The sequence below is a fragment of the Mobula birostris genome, chromosome 2 (assembly GCF_030028105.1).
Source record: "Mobula birostris isolate sMobBir1 chromosome 2, sMobBir1.hap1, whole genome shotgun sequence".
Lineage (NCBI taxonomy): Eukaryota > Metazoa > Chordata > Chondrichthyes > Myliobatiformes > Myliobatidae > Mobula > Mobula birostris.
The window spans coordinates 129,198,328-129,209,770 of record NC_092371.1 but is presented as its reverse complement, the minus strand read 5'-3'; the positions used below and the strand labels follow the sequence as shown (position 1 = coordinate 129,209,770).

At 38.9% G+C, this 11,443-nt stretch overlaps 1 protein-coding gene across 4 annotated transcripts in view; it reads right to left on the bottom strand.

The window, feature by feature from the left end:
- Nucleotides 1-477: 477 nt before the first annotated feature.
- Nucleotides 478-11,443, bottom strand: part of LOC140190969 (CSC1-like protein 2) — a 205,201-nt gene continuing 194,235 nt past the window's right edge. For all 4 annotated transcript variants that reach the window (XM_072247993.1, XM_072247986.1, XM_072248012.1 and 1 more), the window contains 2 exons: nt 11,246-11,323; nt 478-9,332 (listed from right to left, as the gene is read on the bottom strand). In XM_072247993.1, coding sequence (XP_072104094.1) covers nt 9,189-9,332; nt 11,246-11,323 — 222 coding nt within the window. In that variant the 3' untranslated portion in view covers nt 478-9,188. The remainder of the gene's footprint in view (nt 9,333-11,245; nt 11,324-11,443) is intronic.

Genomic DNA, 11,443 nt, shown 5'->3' with positions numbered 1-11,443 from the left:
TTGTACAGAAGGGAGTTTATAATCTCATCACACAGTTAAAATCAGACCTCATTCTAATTGGCATGGCAATTCTTCATTGCAACTTGGGTGCATGGTTAGCAATAGAGGCTCTGACAATCAATTAAGGAGAGTAGAATAGGACAGGATTTCTTTTGTTTTCCCTGGAATGTAGGAGGCTGAGGGGTGACTTTATAGATGGTGGTGCATATATGGAACGTTGTCAGAGGAAATGGCAGAGGTGTGATGTTTAAAAGACATTGAGACGGATAAGTGGATAGGAAAGGCTTAGAGGAAAACGTGACAAATGGAACTACACCACTTTGGCAATTTGGTTGACATGGAAGATTTGAACTGAGTAGCCTGCTTCTGTGCTGTATAACTCCTATAATTCAAGATTAAGGATTGCTGACCTACCTTAAAAATCAGTCATGATCTGTGGGCAGACCCAGGCATAGAAATCAAATGTTTAGTCCATGATTGTACAATGTTGTTTATTGAACATCTTTAAACATTTTGCAAATTCCACAGATGATTAAGCAGCAGTGAGCCAGTGCCAAAATTGGAAATCTGATACACCAGAAAAAATTTGATCAATGTAGAGGCTAAGTTTAACTGTCCCCTGATTGTAATTCTTTGAAATTCATACTTTAATTCTTTTGCAGTGCATATCTGTTATATATGGAGAAAGGTCCAACACATCTGTTATACTCCATGTGCAAGTTGATAAAAATCATAAACACTGGTCCTAATCTGATAAGCTGAATTTACAAGCTGGTACAAATCTCAAATTTTCAAGTAGCTAAAAACTGCAAGGAATTTATTATAATTGGCAACTCTTTCAAGAAGACAGAGCAAGTCAGTAGCTTATCATCAAAACTGCCATCCTAAAATTATCCTTGAGGAACAACATATGAAAATTCTAAAACTAGTAAATTTGAGAGAAGTGGAAAATGTAACAGTATAACACTACAAGAACTGATTGGTACACATTGCTCAATATACTAAATTATGTTATAAACATTAAGCTATAGACTATTGCTCTAGTATAGTTACAGCTTGAATTGTAAATGCAAAGAGCTGACTGTTGTGGACTGTTAGAATGAATATTATTTGACAATGGCAATAGGCAAACAAAAGATGCTCTTTACCACTAACTTACATTGCTAGCAGTTTAGACTGCAACCAATATTCATTCCATTTGGTGTGTCTCGGCCACAGACCAAGCCAACTGATTTATCAATAATTCAGTTATTGTAACACACAAGGAGTTGGAAGGATGTTCATTTTTTTTCACCTTGACAATGCACCCCAATGGTAGGATTTAGTTACTTCCTCTTGTGGTCCTCTCTGCAATACTGAATTCCAATCATCCTGTGATAACAGTCTGCAGCTCATACAACAGTGTGATATATACAGTGAGAAATAGTTTCTGGGGGCACAGAAAAATCAGTGGATGATCATTAGTCATCTGTCAACCAGCCCTGAACCAAATGCAGAGATATTGCACATCATCTACCCTGGAGTTGGTAGCCCATCCAACACACAAAGAACTTACAAGCCTTGGAGAAGAGGCACAATGACAGGTAGGCCAAGCAAACAGATAACATACCTCAAACTAGCAATGCAAAGCAAGTGCACATGCAACACAAGGGGAAAGCTTGCAGATCCATGGGTCAGTACACATACACAATTTGGGAATATTGATGGAGACCTTGGAATAGGCATGATGGTATACTTTTCCTCTTGTGCCTGGAGACCACCCAAGGAATCTCCTTGGCATAGCTCATAATGAATATGAGCAGGTGTATCAACCACACATCTTATATTTGCCGCTATGGTACAGTGAGTGTAAATGCAAGCAGGCTTTTTCCACTTTGGTTGGGTGAGACTACAACTAGAGTCATGGGGTAAGGTTGAAAGGTGAAATATTTATGGGGAGTACGAGGGGAAACTGCTTCACTTAGAGGGTGGTGAGAGTCTGAAATAAGCCACCAGTGCAAGCAGTGGATGCAGGCTTGATTTCAACATTTAGGAGGAATTTAGATAGATAAGTGGATGGGAGGGGTACGGAGGACTATGGTCCAGATGCAGGTCAATGGAACTAGGTAGATTAATGGTTCGGCAGACTAGACGGGCTGGAGGGCCTGTTTGTGTGCTGAGCTAGGATAGTCTAGCCCGATGAACTAGTTGTTTTCCCAATGAGTCCTTGTGCAAGTGGAAATAACAAACCACACCTCCTTCCACAACTCTCTCCAACATCCAACTCTACAGACTGGTTGTAGTTGGTAACTGTGAGCAACAATCTGCTAATCTGCAAATATTTATAAAGCCACACGAATGTAACCCAGTATTACAACATTGAGATGACAGCACGAAAAAAGCGATGCTACTCAGCTAAAGCACAAGGAGTCAGCAATCATTAGATCTGTAAAGTGACACAACCAAATCTAAAGACACTGCATTACGCAATGAAAGCACAACTGTGTCTGCTATAGTTCAGATTTACTGCATCAGATTCTCCAAAACCCTGGTTAAAAAGAACAGGTAATATATATTGACAACTGCTAGTAGGATATGTACACACTTACACATACATCCACATTATAAAGAATACAGCAGGGATAGAAGGGGAATATCAAATTCATATTTTCTCTCTTCCATGTTTCAGGAAGACATGCAACAAGATACAGAGTTAGTCCTTTTATTAGAAACCATCTCTGGCAAATAATTTACATGCAATTACAGAAAATATTATGTAAACTTGCCTTAACAGTGACTCTGATAGGAAATGCTGATGATTTACTTTCATCTTTACATAACAGTAATTCAAAGGGAGTTGGTCAAAAATTGGTATGTTTTGCATTCTAAACCATCTGAATATCAAGATTTCACAATCAGTGGTATCTTGGATAAAGATTTAACGTGCAAATTTTCACTGCTTCTTGAGAAAAATGCAATTTAATCACATTAGCCACATTTTATACACTTGATCATACTAATTTCCTACACAATCACTGGTTTCTGTCACTTGATTTCACATTGCTGTTGCAAGATTCCATATTAATATATTTTGTTACTGTCTTTTCCTACCTGACAGCAACCTCCTTCAAAATAATCAACTAATCAAAGAGTAACTTGACAGGGATGAGTGGGAAGGAAATGCTTGAACTAATGAGATCAGAGTTGGGAGTTCCTTAGTCCATTAGGACGTCCATCTCCAAAATGGACATTCAGCTGTTTGAGGTTGTATCTCCAATGGGTACGAGGCAACAAAAATACAACAATCAAATCTACTAATATGATACATACATAATAAATTACAAGTTAAATGCTATTCATCAGCCTTTCGGAATTCTAGCCATAATGGCTGGTCGCTAATGATTTATTTGTAACCAACACCTTAAAGCTATGGTTTTAAAGAGGAGGCTGATACACAACTACTTCCTTGTCTTGACTACAACTGGAGCCTTGATATGACAACTAGTCACTTGGTGCTAACTGCAGCAAGTGTAGTCATTCAGGAACAGCCCCCCCCCCTCAAATCCAGCCACTATTCATAGATCAAATAGTTTAGAATGATGACCAGCTATTTTTTGAAATAATCTAATTAGTACATTATATGGGCTGGCTTTGTTCTTTGTTCAAGAGACTTGAAACATTGCCTTGTTACCAGCCCAAGTTGGATTCACCAGATAGATGAAAAACACATGGCAAGTGTGAAATTGCCCCATGGTGCTCTAAGTGACTGTAACTGGATAACCCTTGCTACAACATTTCCACTATTCTGCCCTAATACTCAATTTCTGCACTGCTTAAGATTTCTTTTAAGTATCCAATTTAATCTCAGTGCCTAAAATTATTTACCTAGATTTTATTAACAGCACAGGGAGAGATACTGGTAAACAATGAGAGAGAGAGGGGGTGGGGTAGAGAGACAGAGAGACAAGCATGGCGGGACAGTTTAGGTAACAAACAAATGGCCTTTAATCACTGACACTTTGTCCCATTAACTACTATATGAACAGCACCAGCTTAACATATTCTGGATTTGGCTGCCTGGAGGATCTCTTTTGACAGGTTATCAAAGCTGAGCTTGAAAGCTGGTGTTGTCTCACTTTGAGTATTGTGAACAGTTTTGGATCCCTTGAACCAAAGGAAGGACGTGCTGACATTGGACAAGCCTCAGAGGAGGTTCACGAGAATGATTCTGGGAATGAGAGGGTTACCATATGAGGACCGATTGATGGATATGGGCCTCTACTCACTGGAATTCAGAAGAATGAGAGGTGACCTCATTGAAACCTATTGAATGTTGAAAGGCCTCGATAGAGCGGATGTGGAGAGGATGCTTCCTACAGTGGGAGAACTTAAGACCAGAGGACACAGCCTCAGTAGAAGGGTATCCTTTTAGAATGAAAATGAGGAAGAATTTCTTTAGCTGGAGAGCGGTGAGTGTATGGACTTCATTGCCACAGTTGGCTATAGGGGACAAGTTATTGGGTACATTAAGGCAGAGGCTGATAGATTCCTGATTAGTCAGGCCATGAAGGGGTATGGGGAGAAGGCAGGAGATTGGGGCTGACCAGGAAATGGATCAGCATGATGAAATGCCAGAGAATCTTGATCAGCCAAATCGCCTAATTCTGCTCCTATGTCTTATGGTCAATGCACCTTTGCTCTGAAGCAGTTGCAGAAGAGAGGAGCAGGCTGGGACGAGGGAATGGAACTGGGTAAGAAAATTAACAGCAAATAGTAAAATCAAACATCAAAGCAAAAGTTATCAAATTTATCAACAACTGATGAGTTGAAATAGAGATCCACATCGGCACGGTAGTGTAGTGGTTAGCACAATGCTTTACAGTAAAGGCAACCCGGTTTCAATTCCGGCCACTGCCTTTAAGGAATTTGTACGTTCTCCTTGTGATCATGTGGACTTCGTCTGGGTGCTCTGGTTTCCCCGTACAGTCCAGAGATGTACCGATTGGTAGGTTCATTGGTCATTTTAAATTGTAACGTGATGAGGCTAGGGTTAAATCGGGTGGGGGGGGGAATTGCTGGTAGCGCGGTTTGAAGGGCTGGAAGACCTACTCCACATCTGTAGCTCAATAAATAAATAACTGGACAGTCTCTTCACATCATTTCACAGCAAGTCTTTGAATGAGAATGCTCTGACTTGAGAGAATAGTTACACTTTCTAAAGATTCATTAGAAAGAGTGCGTTAGTAACGAAATATAAAATGGGGGTAAGAGAACGGACTACAAATAAGAATTGACACTACAGGTAAATTGTGTCTTACTTGATGAACAAGGGAAATTTCCTAGTATTTCACGTGAGCTTGATAAAATATGACCTTCAGCTCACCCCAGAAACACAAAATTACAGGGTGCAGCAACTCCCAAACAACACTTTTCATATCAATCAGAATAATTCCAAGGAATTTTACTGGGGTAATATGAGTATATTGGTGTATTTTCAATAGAAGCTTTTATGAATTCCAAACTCCCAGTGAGTGCCCACTGAATCACATGATATCTGTTTGACCCCAGACTATTCTAAAAGCTTCCTTGGCTGTATAACAAGTGTTCAATAAGTATTCCCCTAGTATTTTAAATGTTGAATTATTATAATCATGTTTATGCATTGGAATGAAAACACTGTAAACTAAATGGGATTTGTGATGTAGTCAAGAACAGATCACAATAAAGGAATCAATTACAGCCATTCTTTTTGTGCTTTACAATCAGCATTAACTTCATTCACTAAGGACAAGAGGCATTCAGTTCAGTTCCCTAGACATGAAAGGGCAACACCGTCTACAGAAAAGTCAAAATGAAATACCAGTTCCTTACATTGAAAATAACATACTATGTGATAATTTGAAATGGAAATCAAACAACAATAAATTTCCAGTATGCTGTAATTGTTTATACACTTTTAAGGTTGTGGATGATTGTTTTGTACCCAGATTAAGCATTTCAAGTCAGGCATTATATGGATTAATTAAAAGGTCCATCAAGCTCATTTTAATTACCTGAATCTCACAGTGACATCGTTCCCAATATTAGCATCAGCCAGGTTTCTTGAGTACACATCAACACCATTCCTTGCCCACTTCATTTCCAGCCTAGCTCAGTTGTTCCAAGCCAATTCTATCTACCTAATGGGAACTGATTGGAGATTTAGGTTTAAATTCTGTCTCTTTGAGAGTTCAATGCCCAAGGAACAATGCATGTAGAAGGCAGATGCTCTTAGACGAATTTCCACTTTTTTATGCAGATGACTATTGATAGAGAGCTTCAAACAATAATATCTATTAATAATTTATGACTACTACATCACCACATACTACAGGACAGATGTGAAGTAATTTGCTGATCTATATTGATTATATATACACAATATTTGCACTTTAGTACATTCAGCTATATACATGTAACCCCATCCAAGCACGATTCAAACACACAGTAAAGAACTCATGTTGCACTCTTATTTATCAACAAGTGTGAAACCTCACAAGTATCAGAAGTTAATAGCATTTATATTAATTTCTATATTAATTTTATATTAATAAAAGTTAACAGCAGTAATGTTGTTCCCATCAATGATTTTCAGATGCTAATCCCAAATGATACCGAATCCAAAACTCAAGAGTAATAATTTTTGGGGGAAGAAAAGGTACGCTGGTCAGTGTTAAAGTTGCTCGATAAATTCAGTGGGTAGAACTCTGGTTAGACACCTACACAAGGCTGTAATGGAGCAAACCCTTCCCTAATAATTCCCATTATATTGAACTTATTGTGTGCTGTGCTATATTTGAAAGAACATTGCTTTGCTGTAATAAGTAGAATGCCAATTTCCCCTAGAATCAGTTACATCGATGGCAAAATAGCCTTTGACAGTCCAATAGTTCCCAGTCATTGTTACTTAGTGCCATTTTCTTATCTAGGGTGCACAGACGTCCTAAAGTGTGAGGTGCCTTGGCAAAATGGGTTCTGTATTTAATTAGGATTCCACTAAAACAATGCAACACACCATTCAAGTTATCCACACAGCTACTGCATTTTGGTCATCAATAAAGAGGCAGCAAGTCTGAAACTAACACCAAACATTGCATAGCACACAGTTTCTTCAGCTTTCTGAAAGCAAACGACCAATCTTTGACTCCAAGCAGACTGAAAACTGTACAAGTGCAATGGAGGAACGAGTTTAATTTTCTACTCACAAATCTAAGACCCTGTGTGCCAAAGACTAATTATACATTCAAGAATGCAAACTTAGTCCAACAATATCTACTTCCTTCAAGTCCAAATTGCAAATGAAGTTTTAAAAGAAAAGTAGAATAATTGTGAATAAAGGAATGCTTCATTTTCCAATGTGATAAATCACAGCCAGACATACTAAATATGTTTTTACTTTCTCTCCCTCCCCACCATCTGTTGAAGGAAAGAAAATTCTTAATAGTGTCAGCAAATTAAGACTTCAATAAAACATTACCATATCAAAATGGGTGATACAATTCCTGGCTAGTTGATGTGTAGGAAGATACTAAAAATCACTGCATTTAGGGTCTTTTTATTGCATTTACAATGCAATCATTAAGGAGAGAAAAGGAAGTCAGACATTCTATATCAATTCTGACTGCTCTTCAGCTGCAACTTATACCATCACTATTAATAATTGTGATTCCAACTTAGTAATCCTTTCACTATTAGTAAGGGTGTCTTCTATCACCCTTCCCAAGACCAGCTACAGCTGAACCTTAACATGCAGTGATTCAATCCAGGTGGTGCTGCTGGTTATATTTTTAATAAACTGAAGTCTAACAGCGTCTTTAAGGATTTTTGGATGATGTGACCACTTTTTACATCCAATATGGAAGAAAGGTGTGGGCGGGGAAACAAAAAAAAAAGACATACTGGGCCTTCACCTTGTCCTTGTGTAATACATCTGCAAGTTCCACAAGTTTAATGCATGATTATTTCAATTAATTATCCAGCTACCTCTTTCCAAAAGCAATGATTATAAAATGTGGCAGGTACAGATTTGCTACATCTTCTCTTTTTAAGAATCTTTCGGGTTGTTCAATTGTTTTACCATTTGAACATCAAGGTAAGTAAGAATATTTAACTATCCTATTCTGTCCCCAAAGATCATCTGCCTCTTGAATATGTAAGGTATTCATGATAAATGTGTTCAACTCTTAACCAACAGTACTCACTGCACATGGGCAAAACCTCCAGAGAAGAGGGGAAATATTGAGGTATAGCCCTGTGATCCTCTGGGCAATTTCCAGCTCAGCCCAGCTGGTTGACTAAATGGAACTAATGCTGGTCATTTTCTTTCCAGCCTGTGGTACTCTCTTTTTCGTGCTTATCCAACTTTACAATTGTTTTCAGATGTATGATAATTGAATTTGTCTGTGATTGCATTCTTAAGTATAGGAAACACCAAGCACAGTCAGAACCATGAACTTGCTGTATTTCCACTCTTCTATGTAGCTAAGAAACAATCACACCGGCACTGAAAACTTTTAAATTTGCTGGGGAAACAGCAACAAAAAACACTGGACCACTTTTCTTTAAACTCTAAGTTTAAACACATACTTACAAATATCTGTACAATGTTAACATACTTATTACTTCATGATTTGAATGAATAGGAAAGGTGTGCTAATTTTTCTCCTCCCAGGAATTTTTGAATAATGATTCTTTTTCATCATGAAGGATTAAAAAAACATACAATGTCCACCTTTCTCTTTCTTGATCTCTCTCTCACACACACACACACACACACACACATCCCTACCCAGCAGCAATACATGTGCTTATGTAACCAGGCTCGATTGCTCACTTCCCATTCTGGTGGCAGCATTGTTTTCTTGGACTAATGTTAAAGATGCAACTAATATAAATGGACATGGCGGCATACATTTGGTCAAACAGGTAAAATGATTAGCTATTTTCTCTCCTTCCAGCTTCACCCATTTACATTCCAGTTCTGTAGTGTTCCTCCCATCAGCAGAACAAATACAAGTTTAGCAATTTGTATTGTATTGGTATAGGCTACACAGTACCCAGGACGATTAATTTCAGTCTGGAGTTTCACTGAACCTGTGGTGCCCTGGTTTCTGGTCCTATACTGTGCACTTATGTTTGTTTTTTTAAAAAAGGCTCCTCTTGATTTTCCGCTAATGATGAACTTCATTTTCAATAAGACTGTCTTCACAGGACTGGAACTCTCCTTCATTAATCACTTCCTTGGTGTCCTTCTGTTCGTCATCATCTCCCGTGGCCTCTGACTGAGGATCCTGCAATACCTGGGCAATGTATCTCTGCAGACAGAAGAATTAGCCAGTTAGCACTGAAGCACTTCACAGAATGCCACAACAAACTGCTTCTTGGACTGCCTGCAAGTTTACCTTGCCATTTTTCTGTCTAACTGACCAGACCATCCAAGTCTTCCAGCAGTCTAATGTTCTGCTCTAAATTGTCACAGCACAGTTGACTTTTCCATTGACTTGGATCCAAATCACATTCTTAAAAAAAATAATTTTTGCCACCTTGGCAATTGTGGGAAGTCCAGCATTTATTTCCCATCTCTAACAGGTCAAGGTGATGGTGGTTGCGAGCTGCTTTCTTGAAACACTTAAGTCTTTCAGGTGAAAGTGTTCCCACATCACTGCAGGGGCAGGGGCAAGGGACCCAGGATTTAGACCTAGTGACAATGAAGGACTGGCAATATGTTTCTAATTTAACATGGCACCTAATGGAAGGTGATACTGCTGACCTGAATATGATGTACTGGTGTTTCTTGATGCTAGAAGTCATGGGTTTTGGGAGGTATTGTCAGAATAGCCTTGGTGTAGTGCAATTTCTAGATGGTGCACACAATCACTGTGGGCTGGTGGTGGAGGGAGTGAATGTTTAAGGAGATAGACAAGGAGTCCAACAAATGTACTGCTGTGTCCTGGATGGTGTTGAGTTACTTCAGTAGTTGGTAAGGCCAAATTTGGAGTATCGTGTACAGTTTTGGTCACCAAATTATAGGAAATATGTCAACAAAATTGAGAGAGTACAGGAAGATTTACTAGAATGCTACCTGGGTTTCATCTCCTAAGTTACAGAGAAAGGTTGAACAAGTTGGGTCTTTATTCTTTGGAGCATATAAAGTTGAGGGGGGACTTGATAGAGGTATTTAAAATTATGAGGGGGATAGATAGAGTTGATGTGGATAGGCTTTTTCCATTGAGAGTGGGGGAGATTCAAACAAGAGGACATTAGTTGAGAGTTAAAGGGCAAAAGTTTAGGGGGTAACATGAGGGGGAACTTCTTTACTCAGAGAGTGGTAGCTGTGTGGAACGAGCTTCCAGCAGAAGTGGTTGAGGCAGGTTCGATGTTGTCATTTAAAGTTAAATTGGATAGCAATATGGACAAGAAAGGAGTGGAGGATTATGGGCTGAGTGCAGGTTGGTGGGACTAGGTGAGAGTAAGAGTTCGGCATGGACTAGAAGGGCCGAGATGGCCTGTTTCCGTGCTGTAATTGTTATATGGTTATAGTTGGCATGACACTCATCCAGACAAGTGGAGAGTATTCAATCATACTAGTGCCATGTGGTGTAGCTGGTGGAAATGCTTTGGACCATTAGGAGAGCTAGTTGCTGCAGGATACAGAGTTTTTGACTTGCTTATGCGACCACAGTGTTTGGTCCAGTTCAGCTTTTGATCAATAGATGCATTTCAAAAAAAGGGCAAGAGCAATTCAAACTGAGCCCACATAGCAAATGTGTTAAAAAAAACTTGATAGCCAAAGAGAATAAGAAAAGAGTTATTGTTTGAAGAACCATAACTGATAAAATAATACACATTATGAGCAGGAGAATGATAGAAATTAGACTGGACACAAAGAAACAATGAAAGAAGAACATTTAATTCTGATGCATGTTAAAAGAACAGCTTGAAAAGTAGTGTCACAGATTTGGTACAATTTTTGCACAATGCTTTAAAGTTATCAGTCATTTTAAACTAGTGCGGTAATATTGTGCTACCACATGTTAGCCTATTCCTGGGGTTCTGACTAAACTCCCAAAGAAACACCAAATTACACAAACACTACGATAACATTAGGAGCATAAATCCATATCACAATTCAAAAGTGAGGACCCACAAATGAACTTGACTAAGCAGGTAAAACTGGATTTCTTGTAGAGCAATGCAATGACGCTGTCGGTGATGAAAGACAACTTACTGTAACCTTTGGTGAGGATGAAGTGCCGTCCCGTTGCCCGTTTGCTTCAGCAGTCCCATCCACTTCACTACGATCAATCTGAAAGTGAGACCAACACCATCTTAATGCACGTCTCTGATCAAACCCAGGCACTGCTGTAAGTGCCTACATCCCTTTCGCACACTCATGCTTTGTTTGCTGATCTATAAATATTCAATT